Source organism: Cyprinodon tularosa, unplaced genomic scaffold, assembly GCF_016077235.1.
Source record: "Cyprinodon tularosa strain WSP-4 unplaced genomic scaffold, ASM1607723v1 ctg403, whole genome shotgun sequence".
NCBI lineage: Eukaryota > Metazoa > Chordata > Actinopteri > Cyprinodontiformes > Cyprinodontidae > Cyprinodon > Cyprinodon tularosa.
In genome coordinates this window covers 264,585-287,632 of record NW_024039123.1, presented here as the reverse complement: position 1 = coordinate 287,632, position 23,048 = coordinate 264,585, and the positions used below count along the sequence as shown (strand labels likewise).

At 38.1% G+C, this 23,048-nt stretch overlaps 1 protein-coding gene across 1 annotated transcript; it reads right to left on the bottom strand.

Moving 5' to 3' along the window:
• Positions 1-3,349: 3,349 nt before the first annotated feature.
• aadac (arylacetamide deacetylase) lies at positions 3,350-21,825 on the bottom strand. The gene is made up of 5 exons (XM_038298230.1): positions 21,389-21,825; positions 19,993-20,221; positions 19,270-19,339; positions 17,521-17,692; positions 3,350-4,413 (listed from the first exon to the last, which is right to left on the bottom strand). The coding sequence occupies exons 1-5, from the start codon at positions 21,527-21,529 to the stop codon at positions 3,787-3,789; spliced, it is 1,239 nt and encodes a 412-aa protein (XP_038154158.1). The 5' UTR covers positions 21,530-21,825; the 3' UTR covers positions 3,350-3,786.
• Positions 21,826-23,048: the final 1,223 nt, after the last annotated feature.

The window sequence follows — 23,048 nt, the reverse complement described above, 5'->3', positions numbered from 1 at the left end:
ACCATAGTGGCTGGGTAGTGGCCGTTGCCAGCAGAGACTGTCACCAGTGACTGCGTAGTGGCCGGTCATCATAGGGGCAGCGTAGTGGCCGGTGCCAGCAGAGACTGTCACCAGTGACTGCGTAGTGGCCGGTCATCATAGGGGCAGCGTAGTGGCCAGTGCCAGCAGAGACTGTCACCATAGTGGTAGCATAGTGGCCAGTGCCAGCAGAGACTGTCACCATAGTGGCTGGGTAGTGGCCGTTGCCAGCAGAGACTGTCACCAGTGACTGCGTAGTGGCCGGTCATCATAGGGGCAGCGTAGTGGCCGGTGCCAGCAGAGACTGTCACCATAGTGGTAGCGTAGTGGCCAGTGCCAGCAGAGACCGTCACCATAGTGGTAGCGTAGTGGCCAGTGCCAGCAGAGACTGTCACCATAGTGGTAGCGTACTGGCCAGTGCCAGCAGAGACTGTCACCATAGTGGTAGCGTAGTGGCCAGTGCCAGCAGAGACTGTCACCATAGTGGTAGCATAGTGGCCAGTGCCAGCAGAGACTGTCATCATAGTGGCTGCGTAGTGGCCGATGCCAGCAGAGGCTGTCACCATAGTGGCTGCGTAGTGGCCGGTCATCATAGGGGCAGCGTAGTGGCCGGTGCCAGCAAAGACTGTCACCATAGTGGTAGCGTAGTGGCCAGTGCCAGCAGAGACTGTCACCATAGTGGCTGCGTAGTGGCCGTTGCCAGCAGAGACTGTCACCAGGGTGGCTGTGTAGTGGCCGTTGTCAGCAGAGACTGTCATCATAGGGGCAGCGTAGTGGCCGCTGTCAGCAGAGACTGTCATCATAGGGGCAGCGTAGTGGCCATTGCCAGCAGAGACTGTCACCATAGTGGCTGTGTAGTGGCCGGTGTCAGCAGAGACTGTCATCATAGGGGCAGCGTAGTGGCCGCTGTCAGCAGAGACTGTCATCATAGGGGCAGCGTAGTGGCCGCTGTCAGCAGAGACTGTCATCATAGGGGCAGCGAAGTGGCCAGTGCCAGCAGAGACTGTCACTATAGTGGCTGCGTAGTGGCCGTTGTCAGCAGAGACTATGTAATGGCCGGTGCCAGCAGAGGCTGTCACCAGAGTGCAGGGTTTTTCAATCCTGGTCCTCAAAGCACCCTGCCCTGCATGTTTTAGATGTTTCCCAGCTTTCACACACCTGTTATGAATTGATAGCAGATTATCAGGCTTTGCTGAACTGCAATCATCTGAATCAGGTGTGCTGAACCTCAGAAACATCCAAAACATGCAGAGCAGGGTACCTTGAGGACCAGGATTGAAAAACACTGCCATAGTGGCTGCATACTCTGACACTCTCCCTCCTAGTTCAGGATATAGAAGCAACACCAACGTAGCATCTCCAGACCTTCTGCATTACATTACAAAGCACAGTCTACTGTGTATATACACAAATAAATGTTGCAGTGTTAAAGTAACACTTTAAAAGTACATTTGGTCCCACATTAAGTCCAAGTATGATCTGCATAATGATAAAGACACATACAGAAAAAAATTGTCCCTACACTATGTTTAAAATACCAAGAATTATTATTCAGCAGCAAAATTGAATCAGTTTATTACCATTTACATTAAACTCTGAAATTATATCCATATTGTTTTTAAATTTGAAAAACAATGAACCAAAATTATATATACTGTACATCCTAGAATGTGTTGAGGCAAAAAGAATAACAACGTTGGGCATATGGGAAAGTAACAATATTACATAAAGTAGTAGTAGAAGAACTGGTGGCAATAAGTGTAGTGACATTGTCATTATTAATGTTATAGTAATAATGTCCCTAATTTAGCATATTATATTTTAAATTACAACTCTTTGGTCTTGAAATCCATATAATTTCAATCAAGACATAATTTCCACAATTTCAATTTAGAAATCAGGGGTAGACATATAAATGACCAGTCATTAATCTTCAGATTAAAATGAAATCCATATTTCAAATGTAGTCATTAAACTAGTTCTTTTACTTCCAACTTTTTCTGACAGATCCAAGTTTTGTGTATGGAGTTTAAGAGACTGCTTTTGTTTGATTGCATGAGTGGTAGGTACTAATGCTAACACTAATGCTGAAAAATTCTGTAACAGAATACATGTGATCATTTTTTCAGCTGAATCCTCTTTAAAGTTAAGGTCATTTTTTTTTATTGAGTTTTACTAAAGTCTTTCTTTAGACTGAACTCTTTCTCATTCCAGTGTTTCAGACACAACTATGCAAGCTCAATGAACGTGTAAACAACTAGAAATTTAAGTATACAAGTTTTTCAGACAGATAAAAAATGTTTTATAAAATTTTACTGACATGACATTCTAAGAGCCAAAAATTTTTAGATTGGTTGTTTGTGGAAGCAAGCATAAATACGGTGGGAATAGACAAGATATGTCAAATTTTTAATGACTCGTTTTGACCAATGAGTCATTGATCACAATGAGATCAATATAACTATAAGCTTAGGTCATTTATAGATACTTAAATTAAGGAATGTGCACAGCATGATAAATGTTAACTTTGGCCAAAGAGGCATTTGGGAAAAAAAAAAATCTTTGCTTTGAATACACTTCTAGCGAATTCTGAAATTCCCTGCAGGGATAGCTTTACTTCCAGAGGTATTCACTCACTATTAACAATAATACAGATAAAATAAACAAGCGATCTAATTGAAAATCCTGTGGAGGAAAAGAGAAAATACTTTTAAACTGTCCAATAAACTAACAGTAGGGATGCACGATATTGGGATTTTGGCCGATATCCGATATGCCGATATTTTAAAACTCATGTAGCCGATAACCGATATCGATACCGATGTTAAAGCTGGACAAAAATAAGTAGTCATTGAAAATAGCAGTTTTGTTATCCATTTCTGACACTTTGAAAAATAATATACTCAAATATATTTTCATATGCTGATATCAAATGGATTTTTAAAAACGCGGTATCGATCTATTTTACTTTCAAAATCTCGTGAAATTTCATCATTCTGTTACAAACTCTCGTGATATTTTGCAAATTCTTGTGAGATTTTGTTAGTAAAATGGATCGATACCGCATCAATATATCAACATATAAAAATATGGCAAAATTTTGTGAATTTTCGGGGGATTTCGTTGCGTAACAATGACATATAGCAATATTTCATTAGTAAAAGAGATTGATATGGTGTTTTTAAATGGCAATATATCAGCATATGAAGATATTGTGATATTTTAATGTATCAACATTTTTTCCCTCGTCTTTAGAACTTTTTAAGTCTGTAAAAAAGAAGTTTTTGAGGAAGAAGAAGTAGTTTTTTTGTTGTTGTTTGTTTTACACTTTAGAAACTAGGAAGCTGATCAAATATCAGGTTAAATATCGGTGGGGTGGCCGATGTCCGATATTCAGTTTTAAGACCGATACAGGCCGATACCGATAGGGGACGATTATATCGTGCATCCCTAACTAACATTATGGCCTGGTTTTATCTTTACATTATTTTCACATTTCTATCAAGCAAATTGATATCTATATGTTATTTCATTAAGCCACCTTAAATACAAAAAAATGTGTTCACTACAGTTCACAAATAAGATCAAACTAACATCAGAAAGAGAGAGGATATTAGCATATTTAAACAAAAAATTATAACCAAATAAGTACACCACAAAAGGTTAAAAAACAGATGGAAAAAAGTCTTAGGAACATTCAACATTCATACATTAATGCATTGCATGGAACAAAGCTGGAATAGTCTGGAGTTTTGCTGTTTTTATTTATTACAAATTTTCCTTGAGCCATTTAATGTAGTTGTCTGTCATGCGACGTGCAATAAGAAAGTCAGTTGGCCACACTGTGAACATCAGTGCGCCATGAAATCCTGAGTCATAGTGCTGGTGTGTTACCTCAACCCCCGCTGCTTGGAGTCGTGTAGCATACATGATCCCATCATCTCTAAGAACATCATACTCGCAAGTCAGAATGTAGGCCTTGGGCAGAGAGTTTAAGTCTGCATCAGGGACGAGCAAAGGCGATGCCCTCGGGTCGGCGAATAGCTCAGACGGTCCATCCATCCCATTACCATCGTCTCCAAGTCCCTGTGCTACAGCAGGAGCACTGTAGTTGTATTCTTTGTGATATACTTCTGGAAGAAAGGCGCTCCAGTTCACAAACTTCAGCAGCCTCGAGGACTCTGGGCTGTTGTGTGCATTGGCCATCATGGCTCTAAAGAGGGCTTTATTGCTAGTGAAATACTCGCTCCAGAACCGCACCATGAGAGTGCGTGGCAGAATGGGCATGTCTTGATTCTGCTGATATGAAGGCGTCTTGAGATCCAAAGCCTGGAGCACTGGGTAAAGGAGCGCCTGAGCCCTCAACTTGATCTGCTGCCCAGGCTCTTTTTGAAGCTGTGAAAAGACACATTAATAAATAAGGGGCTTTTCAATTAAAAAAACATTGCTTATTAAATTGGGATGATAAAAGCAGGTGTTTTGAGATGCCTTTATGAAAACACAATAACTAAATGTAACAACATAACTTTCACTTTCATAATTAGTAACTTTTTGTTTCCTTGACAAATTCTCTTTAGATTCAACTCAGAAATAGAATAGAATAGAAAATCCCTTTATTGTCCCACAATGGGGAAATTGTGGTGTTTACAGCAGCAAATAGATTATAGACAAAAAGAAAAAGTCACATGAATGTGGACCTTAGAAATAAGAATAACGTCATATTGAAGAGATAAAAAAATACACAAATAAAATACTGTACTGTAAAGTGTAAATGAGTGAAAATGTCAGTTTTCTTTTATTAAATGTATAAGTATTGCTTTCACTATCAAAAGGTTCACTTTGGACATGATTCATTTTCCCTAGTTTTTGCACAGAGTTTGTGTTTGTCGAATTGAAGTCTTCACTGCAATACAACATATTACAGCATATCTTATGCTTCTGGTGCCAAAAGCAATGACACACTTTGTTATAATCTAAATATCCAGGCCTGCTTTATAGAAAATCTTACGACAATGGTGATATTGTTTTATATTGTGCCAAATAAATCAGTTGGGATAACTACTTGTTTTCCCCTCTCTTTATCATCTACTCTTCCCACTACTCTTTGAGTTTCATCATTTAGGGCAATTTTATTTGGATCCAGTCTGAGGATCAGTATTAGTATCACTGTTGCTACCCACTTACCCTTATAGAAAAGAAGCACCTTTTTGGCTAATGTCTTTATCTCTCTGTAGTTACCAAACAATTAAGATCATGTGTGTTAAAGTGAGATTATAACTAATTAATTTGGATAATGTATCCCTGAGATCAGAGCTGGGAAACTCTCACTAATCTGGACTAACCATAAACTATAATGGAACGTTTTTCTATGTGATTTTCCACTGGATATTTCTAACTTGAGATAAAAAACTGTATTCCAACATGTTCCTTATAAAGTGCAATGCAGTTAAAGGAAATTGTTAATATAGTCTTACATGTGGCCCGGTATTCCTATTTTAAAACTATGTTACAATTTCTACATGCTTCAAACCAGTAACTCCCAAACTTTTCAGTTTCCAACTCAAGGAATAAGATCTGTAAGGATCTCATGACCCCAACTATGAGTGCACAAGGATCACTGGTAAACTAAGTTAACAAGGAGAGAATGACAGAACAGAGAGCAACAATGGCCGTTTTACTGTGTTCCTTTAATCTCTTAAGTACTCTGATTTAATCTTCCCTTACCCTTTAACTTTGAACATGCTTTACTAATAAAATTTTCCTAATAAGTTTTATTTCTGAGCTTAACAACCAGTTATCCCCAGTAAGATTCCAGCTCTGACTTATTAAACCACTCTTTTTAACTTTGTAATAAAATCTAAACTTTGAGGTAAAAGCAAACTATATTTGAAGCTGCATCAGAGTACAAATCCCCTTCTCTAACTCAATAACAGTTTTTTCTGGTATTTAATAGGTACATAAAAAAAACACAAATGTATGACTAATCAGAACTACAGACAAGAGTGTTTAATGTAGGTAGGATCATTATGCTGCCCAAGGGTATTTCAAACACACAGCTCTTAAAATGCTTTACTGTGATGCATCACAAGATATTGTAATGTACTCAGATCACAAGCTTCCTCTCATTTCCTCATATTTTGCTTTACATAATCCATTATTTCTTATTATAAAAAAAAACAGATAATGCCTGGAGTTCTTTTCAGCTGGCTTTTCTCTACTTTTCTTCATAATGGGTCTTTTTACTTGGAAACATCGTATTGACCTATAAACAAGTCTTGTCTCTATATTTGACATACATATAGTAACACACAGCTCTAGAAACGCTATTATTTTAATAGCACAATCAAGGTAAAATTAAAACATACAGTGTCAACATAAATAATGTGCACTGCTCAAATATGTGGTTTCTGGTCGTATTTTTAACATCAAAATATTATTCCCCTGACAAATAAAGAAATTTTGAAATACATGGCATGGTGTTGTATACACCCTAAAGCATATTAAGATCATTCTAACAATTTGTTAAAACTGTAAAAACTGTACTTTCTTTTAATTATTTATTAGGCATATATTTTGTTGGACTCTATGATGGTCACATATTCCCGCAACTAAAATTGTCAAATAAAACAATTTAAAATTCATAAAAAGTATAGTAGTACCCATACAAGTTTGTTATGAAATCTGAAAACAAAAACTAGCTTTGTTTTTGCAGAGAATTTTTTTTTTTTTTTTTTTTCGGTTACAGAAGTCCATAATGTAGTTGTACAAGATGATGATTAACTGTATTCCACTTATCTCCTCAACCTACAGATATGAGACATACATTGCAGTGACATGTGTGTTGGAGTGTGGTTTAGTTGGGCTTCAGGGGAAGGTAGTCTGGGAAAGTTCAAGTAAAACTGTGAGGAAAGATATTTTACAGCTGTCGGTTTTTGACTAATACATTTCCAACTCTCTGAGTGTGCAAGCAAGTGGAAAGTGGGAAAGATGCTTCTGGTGAGAGGTTTTTTAGATTGATTTCCCCTTTGATTTCCCCAATACAATTATGTATTTGGGTACTTCCCACCTAAGCCACAAAAAGACTTCTTAAATTAGAAGAAAATCGAATCACTTATCCCCTCTTTCACCGACACAGTATTGTTGGATGATATTGGGATGAATTAGTCCATATTTATGTCAATATCATCCAGCAATCATCATCCCAGTGAGTTTTAGAATCCATTATATGACTGACTTCCAAGCTTTGAACCTAATCAGCTCCTCTGATCTAGCTCCCTCCCACTGCACTGCTAATGAACTTGCCATTGCTGATCATTTGTGTATTTAAGGCTTTGCTCTCGTCCTCCCTCTACACAAAGGCTCAATCTTATATTTCGTTCCTGAACAGCAAGGACATTATCATTAGTGTTGTGCCAATGCCTTTTTTTGGTCCGGATACTGATATCTGATACCTGGCAGTGCAGTATTGGCCGATATCGATACCATTCTGATACTATCTGTTTGAAATTGATGTGTGTGTATATATATAAATGAAACACTCTACTTGGATGTAAAATAATTGCCATCATGGCTTTGTCAAGCTGCTGCCTACCTTTGTGAAACAGGAAAAAAAAAGACTAAAACAAACTGAATCCATTAGAACTTTTTATTGCCTAACTGGAATGGGTGACAATAGTTGAATAAACTTTTGGCTCTCAAAATGGTATTGGTGCCCTATTTGTTGGTATTCGCTGATACCGATACCACCATTTTAGTGCAGTATCAGGGCCCCGCCCAATACTGGTATCTGTGCAACACTAATTATCATGGATACCTACTGGTCCAATAGCGACAACTTCCAGATTCCTGACACTTCTCTCGCCGAACCCTGTGTATTTACAATGATGGCTTTAATTTAAATCGTAACTGGTTTCCTTAAGTGAAGGTGTTCTCCACTTCCTTATCCAACACCGCGACTTGGTTTACACCTAAAATCCCTATATAGGGGAGTGGCGGCCTAGTGGTTAGGGTATAAATTTTTTTGAATCTCTATGTGTGCATGCGTGAAAGCAGCATGCTGCAGTTACACCGCTCCAGTTACGTTTTTAACTTTCTTATTTTTATCTTTTTTGATTGCTCTTATTTTTTCACAGTGACTCTGTGAAGTATTATCCTCTATAATGAGGTATTTTTTGGAGAGTTTCTGTGCTTTTTTGTGTTGTTTTTATCATGCCGCTCCCACCGGGACACGCTGCCTTTGTTTACTCCAGAGAACAGCTGATCGCTCTAATGCCGGCCGGCGTTTTAGCCAGAACAGCTGAAATACCATCCGGACTCTGGAGGAAAACACGGCGTGGTTGCAGAGGAGGAAAGCAACATCGTGGGATGAAAGGAGGGTCGAGATGGGATGGACTTATTGAAAGGAGAAGATTTAAGCGGTGTCTCCCCTCTGTCGTTATGGGAAACATGCGGTCTCTTAGCAACAAGATGGACAAGTTAACGGCGCTAACGCGGAGTCAACCGGAGTACCAGGAGTGCAGTGTGATGTGTTTTACGGAGACATGGCTGCACAAAGACATTACGGACCTGATTGTCTCCGTGGATGGCTTTCATACCGTCCGGGCCGACCGGGACACTAAGAGTGGTAAGCGAAAAGGAGGGGAGCTTGCCATTCTAGTAAACAGCAGATGGTGTTACCTGGGTCACATCACCATTAAAAAACAGCTCTGTTGCCCGGATGTTGAAATGCTGGTCGTTGGACTCCGTCCATATCAGCTGCCCAGAGAGATCCCGCATGTCATTGCTGTTGTTCTGTACATCCCTCCTTCTGCAAATCCAACATCTGCCTGCAGCATAATTCATAATATCATCTCTGAACTACAGACCCAACATCCTAATGCCCTCTTTATCATGTCGGGAGACTTTAACCATGTCACCATGAACAAAGTTCTACCGACCTTCAAACAATATGTGAGCTGCCCCACCAGAGATGAGAGGACCCTGGACCTGATGTATGCTAACATTAAAGATGCATACACCTCCTCTTCTCTCCCCCCTCTGGGCAGGTCAGATCACAACCTGGTTCATCTCAAACCCTGTTATGTACCTCTGGTGAGGAGGAAGCCAACGACCACAAGAACTGTGAGGAGGTGGTCGGAGGAGGCTTGTGAGGCACTGCAGGCCTGCTTTGAGGTGACTGACTTGCCTGCACTCTGTGAGCCCCACGGGGAGGACATTGATGGGCTCACAGAGTGCATCACGGATTATATAAACTTCTGTGTGGACAGCAATGTTCCAGCTCGGACTGTCACCTGTTACCCCAACAACAAACCTTGGATCACCAAGAAAATAAAGGCCATCCTGAATGAGAAGAAGCGAGCATTCAGAGATGGCAACCGTGAGGAGGTGAGGAAAGTGCAGGGTGTACTGAAACGAAAAACCAAGGAGGCTAAGGACAAATACCGGAGAAAGCTGGAGAATAAACTCATGACAAACAACATGAGGGATGTGTGGAGTAGGATAAAAACCATCACAGGGTTCCACTGGTGTGTGGTTGGAAGGGTGCGTGGACCGGGCCAATGAACTGAACTTATTTTTCGATAGGTTTGATACTGCGGCCCATCCCCCACAACCCTCCACTGCTGGCTTCCCTCCAATGACCACTCTACCTTCTTCCACTCCTCCTCCATACAGACCCCCTGTCGGCTTTTCACCACCGCAATCCACATCCACCGATTCCACCCCTCCGCCCTGTTTCACATCATGTCCTCCACAACATGAGGACCTCACCCCTCCCCCTACAGTTACCTCTACAGTGTCCTTCACTCCTGACCTGGTGAGAAGACAGTTGCGGGCCCCGATGGTGTGCTCCCCTGGGTGCTCAAAGCTTGTTCCAACCAGCTGTGTGGAATATTGAGCCTAGTCTTCAGTCTGAGCATGCTCCTCCAGAGAGTACCTGTGCTGTGGAAGACGTCCTGCCTCGTTCCGGTGCCAAAGACGTCGCACCCTAGCGACCCTCAGGACTACAGACCGGTAGCACTGACGTCCCATATCATGAAGACCTTTGAGAGGCTAGTCCTGGAGCAGCTAAGGCCCATGGTCAGGCCCTTCACTGATCCACTACAGTTCGCCTACCAGCCCCGCCTGGGAGTTGAGGACAGCATTATCTTCCTGCTGAACAGTCTACAATCACCTGGACAAGCCGGCGAGCACTGTGTGAATCACGTTCTTTGATTTCTCCAGCGCCTTTAACACCATCCGCCCGGCTCTACTAGGTGAGAAGATGACTGCGATGCAGGTGGAGGCCCCCATCGTGTCCTGGGTTGTTGATTACCTGACGGGCAGACCACAGTATGTACGCCTACAGAACTGTGTGTCTGACAGGGTGGTCAGCAACACTGGGGCCCCCCAGGGGACTGTCCTCTCCCCCTTCCTCTTCACCCTTTTCACCTCGGACTTCAGCTATTGCTCTGAGTCCTGCCACCTTCAGAAGTTTTCTGATGACTCAGCAATTGTTGGCTGCATTGAAAAGGGTGAGGAGAGTGAATACAGGACTGTGGTGGGCAACTTTGTCACTTGGAGTGAGCTGAACCACCTGCAGCTCAACGTGACAAAGACTAAGGAGCAAATAGTGGATCTGAGGAGGACAAAAACACCTGTGACCCCTGTTTCCATCCAGGGGGTTCCTGTTGACACTGTGGAGGAGTATAAGTACCTGGGAGTGTACTTTAACAATAAGTTGGACTGGACTAGAAACATTGAGGCGGTCTACAAAAAGGGCCAAAGCCGACTATTCTGCCTGAGGCGGCTGAAGTCCTTTAACATCTGTGGGACGATGCTGAGGATGTTTTATGAGTCTGTTGTTGCTAGCACGCTCTTCTTTGCTGTCACATGCTGGGGCAGTGGGCTGAGGCTCGCTGAAAACAACAGACTAAACAAACTGATCAAGGGGGCCGGTGATGTTGTGGGGGAGCAGCTGGACACCCTGACCACCGTGGCAGAGAGGAGGATGCTGTCCAGGTTTCAGTCCATCTTAGACAATGACTCACATCCTCTCCACGATACACTGGTCTGAGCTCCCTCAGCAGAAGACTCCTCCTACCCAGATGCACCACAGAGCGCCACAGGATCATTCCTACCTCAAGTGATCCCCCCCCCCCAGTAATTGACATTTATGCACTATTTTTGCTTGTATCACTTTACTTGGATTTATCACTTTACTTGGATTTTCACTTTATTTGGATTTAGTTTTTACATATGCATAGATATACGTACAGATATATATACAGAAGAGCTATATTTGTATATATTTTATCACTTTTTATTCTTATTTTTTATCTTATTTTTATCTTTATTATATTGTATAGTTGGATGTGTGTATATATTATATAAAACTGTAACTGGAGCGTGTAACAAAAGTAATTCACCTCTGGGATTATTAAAGTACTTCTGATTCTGAAAATCCCAGTGTAGACAACTTAAGCAGCTAAACCAGCCTTAATATTTACAAAAAAATGCTAACTATTTATCCACCTTTTTACAAGGACTCAAATGTCAAATTAAAAGCTATATAAAGCTGTGGTCTAAACTGTCTTAAAATGATAATACAGGCATTGTTTTCCCTTGTCAACATAATTCTTCAACACCCAAATTCTCTTCCCTCCCACTCATCCTAAATTGACACCTGTGACTAATGTTTTTGGTTCTTGTTGTTTTACTTTTAAATTAAAATCTAAGAAATTCATTAGCTTCTCGGTTTTTACTCCTCAGTTGTCTCCTCTTTTGATGTTTTGATTTTTTGTCCACCCTTTTCACACTCTCATCATCCACATGCCTGAGAACTCTCAGACTGCATCTGTCAATCCATGTCCTTCACTTGTCATCTAGATCTTGTCCATACAACTATGTTAAAATCTTGCCTTTATTCTCTGCTCCCCCAGATTTTTCAGATCTTCCACTCTCCACTCACACATGCATTTGGTTGCATTCACTTTAAAACCACAGCTTTCACCACAAAAGTGAAAACACCGGATTAAAATTTCGAAAATCTAAAATAACCTGTGCAGCATTTGTTACTTGCTACTTGTCATATATAGAACCTTTGTTGATGTCTAATTTTATTAGAGCCACACAACGGCATGGACATTATGACTTAAAGAGTTGACACATATACAGAGGCTAAAAAGAGAAAACATGAAAGGGATTGTGTGCGAGGAAAAATACAAGTCGGTCTTGGAAAGGAGTTTATTCGTTGGAGCAGGCTGAAAGAAGAAGCTTTAAAATCAATTGTCTTTTCTCAACTTTATTAGACTGTTCAGTTAACACTACAGTCATTTATCATTGTTATTATTTTTAATGTTTAGTAGAAGCATAATACGGGCTGTTACAAATGTAGGGCCCCCAGTGGCCAAAAGTTACACGTTGTGTCTTTATGTTAAAAAATTATAAAACTGAATTCTTAATTGTTGTGACCAGATCTACTCTATCCAATGTTAGCAGTTTTTCCATTTCTAATTGTTAACTACCCCATTTCCTCCTCCCCTCAGGTTAGGAGGTTGGTAGTCATTCTTCTTAGCTCATCATCATTTAAGGTTCAACTCAGTAGTATCTCCCATTATGTATATTTTCACTCACACAACATAAAAACTTCAGTTCCTCCTCTAAACCTATAATAATTTATATCTTTGTTTACAGACTCACTTTTATTACTGGAACTCTGCCCTCTTTGTCCTTCCTCATAAATTATTATATAGACTTCTGATTTAGCAATCTTAAGAAAATTAAGCAGCTCTGTTATAGCCACAACATTTCCATCACATCTTTGTCCTTCGACAACTATACCAGCCTCTTTTAAATAGAGTATGATTCAGAATTATTCCGTACATAAGAAAAAACATTTAAAACTTTGTCCAACCCTCTGTCAGATTTCCTTCCCACTGTCACCTCCCCCTTCCATTAGGTTTTTCTACTCCACCCACCTCACTATGCCTTCCAATCAACAGAACAAAGAGTAGGACGTTCAGCAACCCCTATTGTGTTTATATTTTTAGTTAATGCTGTATCCTTTATTATGACCTGAATGGCTGTTTTCAATTGATTCTATATTTCTGTAAATAACAATATCAAGGGAATACTGGGGTATACATTTCAGGTTCAGGCAAAAGTATCTTCCAAAATTATTTAGACCAAATCTTTAGTTTATTTTTCGAACAAGGAAATAATTCACAATTCTATAACATGGTTGAAATGTATAAACTTCTCTACCCCCTCTAAGCCTGGACAGGTTATCAGTCCATCATGAGGCAACCTGGCCACAATAGTAAAATAATGTCCTCCAAGAAAAATGCCATTATGACATCAGTGCTTGGATTTGAACTATAAAAGTTATACACAGGATATAATCATTGGCCAGTGTCTTTTTTTCTAAATATTAAATTAGAAGAATTTTACTCTGTGTGAGTATCAGCTCATGTTGAAAATTATTCAGATTTGTAGCTTGACATCCTGAACTGTGAACCAGCAAAGGAAATTCTAGAGCACCCCTTAAACAACATTTATAATGGGGGATATGTTTCTCATGAATAAAACTGATGAGAATATAACAAGAAATAACGATATATAACATGCCAATTACTTAATATTTCTGATTAAACTTATCAATGAAAATCTAAAAGGGTTATAAATGTCGCGACAGGTCACATGACCATTGTCCAATGTCTCTCAGCATCAACGGAAAGAGATTTAAAATGTTCTCAAACTAAGAGAACCAAACAGTAACACATTTATTGATTTTTTTATCTAAATGAAATTAATTGAATGTATTTAAATGATAACCAATATCTACCCTGCTCTTGATGAATACAAAGCACTACCAACCTAACAGAACTGTATACAAATTTACGTATACTAAGGAAACATGTTTCTTTATATATTTCTTATTTATATTATACAAGCTGCAGTTTTCAAAGGAGTTCGATGTTATATAATACCATTCATTAAGCACTTCAAATTACTATCAAGTTATTACTTTGTTGGCTTTATTTTGTGTAAAAAATATGATTATAGTTTCTAGTATTGAGTTATTAACTATTATTACATATCTAGTTCTGACCATTACTCACTTGATTTATCATTGGGGTTTTTTATCATTGATGTTGGATTATCAACATCTTTAGCAGAGCTGACAACTGCTGGTGATCATTAGCTATACTGAGCCTTAAGTTCATAGACTTTATATGCTCAATCTCTCAGTTCTCTTCTTAAAAAAGGCTTTGGATATTAAGGAATGTTTGCAATATTGGTTCATCTCATCCTTATAATGGATGCTAGTTATATTATTGCATCATCGCAACATTTTCAAATCCTGTTTTTGGGTAAAGTTTTATTAAAAATATTTCCAAGTAAAGTGACCTGCTCTGTAATTATAACTCTTTTAATAATATGTCCAAAATTCAATAAAGCTCAAGGAAATGACTTGAGAATCAACCCAAACCTCAGCCCAGATCACTATTACAAAATGAAATTCCAATGAGATTATCAGCAGAACTCCCTGCACGCACAAGAATTTTTCGCTTGAGCCCTTGTTTTGTCTGTTCATATGCCTGTTGAGCATTGCAGGGCCTAAAGTTTTCTCTTGAGCCTCCACTGAGCCTGTGTAAGAAAATACCATTCCTCCCATTTAATTTACAAATGTTTACACACACACACACATATATATATATTATATATATATATATATATATATATATATATTTATATATAAACAATATAATATATATATATTATCCTTGAAGAGTCTAAATGGCTTAACTGCTAGGCAAATGCCTAGGATCAGAACTTGCTTGGTGCAGTTAGGGATCTTCTTTGCTATTTTTATCTACTAGAAAATAAAATACTGCCCTCGCAAATAAAGGTAGTTGTTGTTGAAAAGCCTTGTTAGCATTGTGAGGAACATTTGTGCTTACACAAACTTGTCTAGGTTGGTTTAATGATTGAAAAAAAATCATCCAATTAACTTAAAACTGAAGCTTTTAAATGATTAAACTGTGAGACATTATATGCAATACCATGGAATTCTTTCAGAACTTGAATGTAAATGAAAAAACATTGTTATGTCTATTGATATAAGTCAGTTTCTGACCGATTGGCCAGTGTCTAATGACGGCTCCTCCTTCAGAACTCCATGCTTCCCTGGGTGAGTTTGGAGACTTGGAAAGAACCTTGTAAAAGATCCACAAGGTTCTGCCCTGTCAGTTCAAAGAGGACTTATCTATATTTAGAGATTTGGATGAATTTAATATGTTTGTGTCATTTTCTCACATTGTTATGTTTAATTATGAGTTGTGCTAAGGCTAAGCGGTCTTTGTCTGTTTGTGAATAAAAAATGAACATAAACAACACAAGATACTGTGTTTTTCTGATTTTTCACTTAGCTCTTTCTATCTTCTTTTTTTAATCTAGGGGAGCTCGCAAACTAACAATGAGTTATCTTACTCTGTTATTGATCCAGAAAAAAAATCCAGGCATCCAAAGGTCACTATCCGAGTGAAAAACTGGTCTAAGAAACAACTTTTGGAGCTGAACCAATCCATCTAACAAGACTATCTAACAGATGGCAGTTTTTCAAATTAAACTTAATACTGCAAGCTACTTAATGAAGAAACTGGTTGGTAGCAGGTAGAAAAGCGTTAGAAATGGTGAGTCTCTTACTGGAGGAGCCTGTAGATGATGGAAAGCAAATGCTCATTATGCGCCATGCCATCGGATGCATTTTTAATAATGGATTCTTAGAATTTTGAGCATCGTTCTTTTCCCTTGAGTCAATAATTCATCTCAACAAAAGTTTGTTCACAGATAACTTATATAACAGCACTTTCTTTTTAAGCTGAAGGCAAACTGTCAGGGATGAAGTATTAAATCCTTACAATAAAGCACAGATGGAGATGAGGCTGATCAGGAATAACCTACGGCGTCAGCTTTTTCTGTTGGTAGACAGCAGTGTCCCTGTCTGCTGAGGTGATATGAATAAGAAAATACTTTTTCTTTTTAATTGTTTTATAGTATTGTTCAATACAGACATCTCCAAAGAAATTTGTAGAGTGATTCAATAAGTATAATCTAGTTAGTATCACATTTTGAGATTCCAACAATATCTATTACTCAATGTTATTGTTTCCAAGAATAACTTGCAGCATAGATACCTCTCATTTACTTCTCCTTCATAAATTAAAAAGTTTTTTTTTTTTTTTGCTCTTTATGTGTTCTTTTTTGATAAACATGTGTCTTTGTTTTCCTGTAAATCCACTGGCACAGCTTTATGCCTGTCAGTTTAACAGAGAGTGAACTATGTCTGATCTTTTTCATAAGTCATGAACCAAAGTTAAACTTCCTTCATATTAATAATAGCAGTAGTTGAATACAGTCAATGAATAATTTGTAGTTCAGTTGGTAAAGATTAAACATAATGTTAGTCAAGCTGATTGTACTGTATTTCTATATTTTATCTTGATTTACTTCTACGTCCTTTTTGTGCTTGCTGGGTTACTCCTAGATGCGTATTTTATACCCAAACTCCCCCAGCTTATGATTCATCACACACATATGCATTAATTTCCATCGATATTCTGTCAGTTTCAGCAGTCCCTTTACTCTAACCCTGTTAATTACCCTTAACCTAACCATTACCAGTGAATACCTAACCTTAAGCTAAACTTAATTTTATACCTCAATCCTAAAACATTAGCAAAAGACAAAGTGATGACTTGCAAAATGTACTCACTTTGCTTCAAACTTTCTTTAATGATAAGAATGAAAGAATGTTGTTAATTCTTAAAATAAAGTTTGAATTAGAATATAACGTCCCTTTCTATCGGCCTCTGACGGATTAATGAACCTTCATTTCTTGTGATTAAAATCTCCCCATTAGTGGTAGTGGGTAGATCATTTGTTGTTGTATGTTTCTTTTTTTATAAAATTTTTTATTTTATTTATTTTGTATTGCTAGTAGTTTAAAATAAATGTATTTCTTGGCAGTGTTACTAGTAAGCTATCGTTTCTAAAAAATCAGATTCATAAAAAACTGTACTGGATGTATGGGTCCTCTTTGAGTTCATTCCAAGTAAAACAGTCCAATATTTTTATTATTTTTATTTTTTTATTGCTTCCTGGAAAAAATATGAATCATCTTAAAATTATTATCAAATTATCCAACTGGCTGTAATGTGACAACTAATTAAATCAAATTTAATTAAATAAAATTACTACATCAGTTTATTTACTGCTTGTGGTCATAAAAACTTTGTCTCTTGTAATTATTGCGTTTGATCATTTTATTACTAAAATGCTATAAATTCAAAGACTGCCATAAATACATGACATCAATAATACATATAAGCTGTATGGAATTTCACAAATATCTCTTTATTTCACTTCTCCTGTGCCTTTCCTAAAATCCGTATGCAGAGAAATTAAACCTAAGCCTACAAAGAAATGCCTGAATCAATAAAGCAAAAGCAGAACCATTACCTGCTGTGAAACTGCAGCTGCAAGGTTCCCTCCAGCACTATCCCCTGACACAGCAATGCGTTCTGGGTCCACAGAGTACTGGGCCAGCACCCCCTTCTGGAGGAAATGTTTGACCACACGGTACACGTCCTCATATGGGACAGGGAAATGGTGAGAAGGGGCAAGACGGTACCTGAAACAGATAAGATTTTGCCGATTAAACCTGTAGTGAAAATAAATAAACCTTTTTGGGGTCAGGTGAACAGACAACACTTTAATCCTAAAAAAACATAGACATGTTATATCATGGTTATGTATCTATTTTCTTTCTTTTTTTTCACTTTGTTTAAAGATATCTTTAATATAGTTCATAGTTAAAGTCAAACTAGATTAAGCTTGTTGGTGTAACATTTAGTCATAATGGTCCTTAGCAGTATAAATACTGTAGTACGGTAATCTCTGAAAAATGCTGTAAATACCTCAGCATAGAGTTTACCCAGTTAGGTTATCTTTATCAAAGTTATAAACCACTACTTCAATAGTTACACAAATACAAAGAATAATTATTTAACAGAGTTGTTAAGAATTTTTGAAGTGATGTTCCGTTCCAAGATTATAAGCAGTTTATATCTTACCTGAAGTATATATCGTGTTTAGTGTGATGATAAATCCAATTAGTTGGGTTCTTTAGTTTAAGCTGATGGCTAGTCCAAGAGGGGCAAAGACTTATATCGTCTTAGAACAATCCCACCTCCTACTTTCCTTTTCTTTCTCTGTTAATAGCCACACAGTAGAAACTTTGAACTGATTTTAATTTTAATAGAACGGCATTTTCATAAACAATGATTACATTTTCCACATTGGAGACGTTTAAATTGGTAGAAGTCCACTTTGCTCTTTTTTCCTGTTGCACTAGCTGGTAGGATCAATATCCTGAAGCAAGTAATATGTTATACTTATTAATAGTGTTGTGCAAATGCCATTGTTTGTTCCCGATACCGATACCTGATACCTGGCCATGCAGGTATCAGGTATCGGTATTGAAATTGATGTGTGTGTATATATGAAGAACTACTGCATACTACTAGGATGTAAAATAATTGCCATTATGGCTTTGTCAAGCTGCTGTCTACCTTTGTGAAGCAGGAAAAAGACTAATACAAAGTGAATTCAGTAGAACTTTCTATTGCCTACCTGAAATGGGTGACAATAGTTTAATAAACTGTTGGCTCTCAAAATGGTATCAGTGCCCTTTTTGTCGGTACTCGCTGATACCACCATTTTAGTGCAGTATCAGGGCTCTGTCTGATACTGGTATTGGTGCAACACTACTTATTAATGATACTAAGAACTATATCTGCAACTGTTACTACTAAGATGGCAACAAATACAAAGAGAAAATTTTTCAAGAAAGCCACATAAGCAGCACAGAAAATATATAAAGTAAGGGAAGTCTGACAACTGAATTCTGTGAATAAAGGTGAATGCCACAAACAAAAAGCTTAGCAGTGACATGCAACAACCCCAAAGGTTCCTGTTTACAATATTCTAGGGTGTTTACTGCACCACATTAGACAAATAAGTAAATTAATATGAAAAGTAGAGTCAGAGGATACTTTCAGAAAAGGTAAGAAAGAATGCCCCTAAACCCTTTTAATATCAATTAGATCCGTTAAACCTATTTATGGGCAATTTTTTATTTTTTTTTATATCAGGTCTTTTAGCAATCAGCTGCATTTACATTTCTTAACAAAACAATAGATTACTTACTCTACTGAAAGAACAACAGCATCTAGCTCTGTGACAATCTTTCTGGCTAGCAGATCATATGGACTCATTCCTGTGTAGGACGAAAAGACAACAAAATATCAGATAACTCTTAAAAACAGATCAATTAATCCAAACATGTTTAAATAAAAAAACAGCTGCTATCTCAAATAATTTCTTAAATATAAATTGGTCCTTCAAACAGACTAAAAAGCAATACAATTCTTACATATTAGGTTTAAGTTTTTTATATGGATGGAAAAAATGAGGGGTATGCACAAGCACTCAAACAGTTGTCTGTTAGACAATTCCAACCTGAACTCAGTTGTTCTCTATACAAAACAATTTTCAGAATGCAGTGCCAAGAAATATCTAGTCTTGACTGAATTATGATAAAGACAAAACGCATCTGCAGATATTGTACAGACAGCTCTGAAAATATTTATATTTGTCACTCCATTAGTATTGGAGCATTTGTAATGACATGAACGGATAGATTAAGAGGGGCAAGAACCACCAGATTTTACATTATGATTTAGCAATTAGGCTAAGCATAAGATGCTAACTTCTGGAGCTGCTACTATTCCAGATGACACACTTTTTTATAGCCTGCTCAGCCTGACCTACTCTGTGATGCCTGCAATCTATTCATCTTTCTACTTCTCCTTAAGACGTACTTTCAGTTCCTATAAATAAAGGAAAAAATAAGGGAGCACAGCAACCTACGGGAACTCCCCAGACACCATCCTCCTCCGTGCAGGTAAATGACAGCTCTCCTCATGTCAGTGTCTACTCCCTTCTGCTTTGGCTGGTAGACCACCACCTCCACCCCATCAAACTTTTCTTCTGTCACTTTCACAAACTCATCAGACACAGGTACGATTCCTTCTATTACAGTAATGACATACATTACATCCATGTAGTCTTTCAGACCCACAGACTCGCATAGGTCTGCCTGGAAAAAAAAGATATAAACAAAAAATGATTAAAAGAGTTATCCTCAAATCATAACTTATAAATGCAGTGAAACCTTAAACCATGTTTCACAATGAAAACATGAAGACATGTAGAACACGTAAGCAGGAAAGGGGCAAAATAATGGTCACATGATTGCAGCTTTGTGTAATGTCAACTGTTTCTGAAGGATATCTGTTTTGAGAAGTCACAACAAAGGGGAAGTCACAACTAAGAGAAAACGTCAGCACTTCAGACTTAAACAACAACATGGATGCATTCTTCCTGTTTTAAAAAAACAATGCACATGTGGTTACTCAGTTAATTTAAAATATAAAAAGGCTCCGTTTGCTCTAAAATCAAATAAACATGTTAATAACTTAATGTAAACTATGAGACTGAAAAGAACACACAACCTGCAGTCATTCTCACAGAATTTAAAAGAACTTTTTGGAACTGTCCTATAATTTGTGCCTGACTGCAAATTATTTAGTCAAATAAGTGAACAATGACTATATAGATCATTGTTCTACCAAAGATCTTTACTGTAACCAATTTTAAATTTCAACTTCTGCACATGTTAGAAAAGATTGTTTTCTCTTTTTTTATTCTAATAAACAAACTAAAATAATGTGTCTTAGTTATCATTCTGATGGACAAAAATGCAAAAATAAAGAAAAATAATTATTTTTGTATTATTTGTGAATTATTTGCACTTGCCATCACATACTTTAAAGTAACTAGAAGGTATAAAAAGCCCAAATAGGTGCCCAAATCTTCAGTGTCACAAACAACAGGCATTGTTGCACTGATAAATGGAGGTGAGTTTCCATAATAGGATCTATTATTAGACCAGGTGAGAAGGGCTATACAACTCATGGATTAGCATCTGACATAATCTGGTGTAACCAGCATGTATATATCTACATCAGCAAAAAATATATATATATATATATATATATATATATATATATATATATATATATATATATATATATATATATATATATATATATATATATATATATATATATATATATATATATATATATATATAACAATGCAATGCTATACACTATACTGTTAAATTAACTCCAAACTAACATTCTTCTATTTGATCTGTTTTAGAAAGTCGCTAAAACAGATCACCAAGAAAGTTTTCTCTTACCAAATGACTGAGAGTTCTGAAAAAGGAATTGGTCAACATAAGTTTCCATCTCTCCTCTATCGTTTCAGGAATTGGTTCATAAACATAATAGGCTGTAAAAGAGCAGATAGCGACGAATAAAATGATGTTTCTCAGCCTCATTTTAGAGCGTAAGTCCACCGGCCGCTGAGTGCAGGCTGAAAACACGGACAGACTGCTAGTTGCGCTTGTTAAGGAGTCGGTCCGGTGCGCAGCAGAGCATACGCCCCAAAAAAATCAGATTCAGGCGAGTTAAATATCACAGCGGTCGACGGGTATTATTTGGTTGCTGTCAAGCCTGCATATTCGGAGCTTTTCTTCGCTGTTGGTGCGCACTCCTCGGAGCATGTCTGTCTCGTGGAGCGGCGGAATTAATGAAGGTGTCGGTGGTGTGGAGAGGGCGCGCGCGTTGTGAGCTCACGAGGCAGTACCGTCCCACCTTGGCCGTTAGGCAATTCCTCAGGTGCTGTCTAATCGTTTGTGGATTATAACGAAACTGTTAAAACGTCGTGCATAAATAAAACAAAGCAAAAAAAAAAAGCTATTTGAATTGAGTATTTTACAAAAAAAATAATAATAAATAAATAAAATCACAAAGCTCATCAAAATTTAATATTTTTTGGGTAATGTTTTTGGTTACAGTAAGCTTCTGATCCTCTTTCAGAAATTGCTGCCATTTGTAAGAAATAAACTATAGAAAAATATCTGGACTCTAGATAAATATATGTGGTTGCAAGGCAGCCTAAGCTAATTATATGATAGGTGTTAGATTTCCCCCAGCATAACTGACAGTAAAAAGCAACATGACTCTGATGCATTCAATGATACAACTCATTTTAAAATGCTGCTGACAGAACAGCTCAGAGCAGGAGGTTGTTACAGAAACTTCAGTAGAAGATCCAGTCAAGGGTAAATAATCATGATTTCCTATCAATATAATGACCCCTTTGTATCCATGATACAATTCAGTTCTGTACTTTACAGAGGCAAGGATGATAACATGTAGGCTAATGCTTGCTCATGACTTGGATGCTATGTCTTAAGGAAAAAATGTTGGGATCTGGAGTTTCTGCCACCTGTCTGCAGCAGAGAGCGCCCTGGGTCTCCTTCAGGCACACCTGAGGATCATCAGCTGATCAGGAGACCAGCTACATAAGCAGCAGCCAGACCTGTCTTCAGTGCCAGAGTGTTGCCAAGTTATGGTTAGCAGAACCTGAGCCAAGCCTGCTAGTCTGATCTTCCGTGATACAGAGAAGTTGTCTGAGATCTAATCTGTTTATGTCTTCTTTGCTTCCTAGACCTGTCCGCCTGCCCTCACGAGCCAAACCTGAAGAGTCGCAGATTGGATCTAAACTCAGTTCTCAGGAGAGGACTCTGGCAAACCCTCAAGGTCTGAAAATACTCAAGTCTGAAGACAAGCGCTGCCGCTGTAAACTCTCTGCTGAACCCACAAGCTCTGGACCCAACTGGTTCCCTCTCTCATCATGTCTGTCTGAGTACCTTCAGGTATAGAACAACATCAAACTCAGTCAAGCTACCCCAGACCCCCTGGCTAACCAAACTCTCCCTTCTCTACAGAGAACCCTCGTGAAGTCTGTCCCGGGCTTGTACCTGAATCTGTGATTACATGTTTTGTGCTACT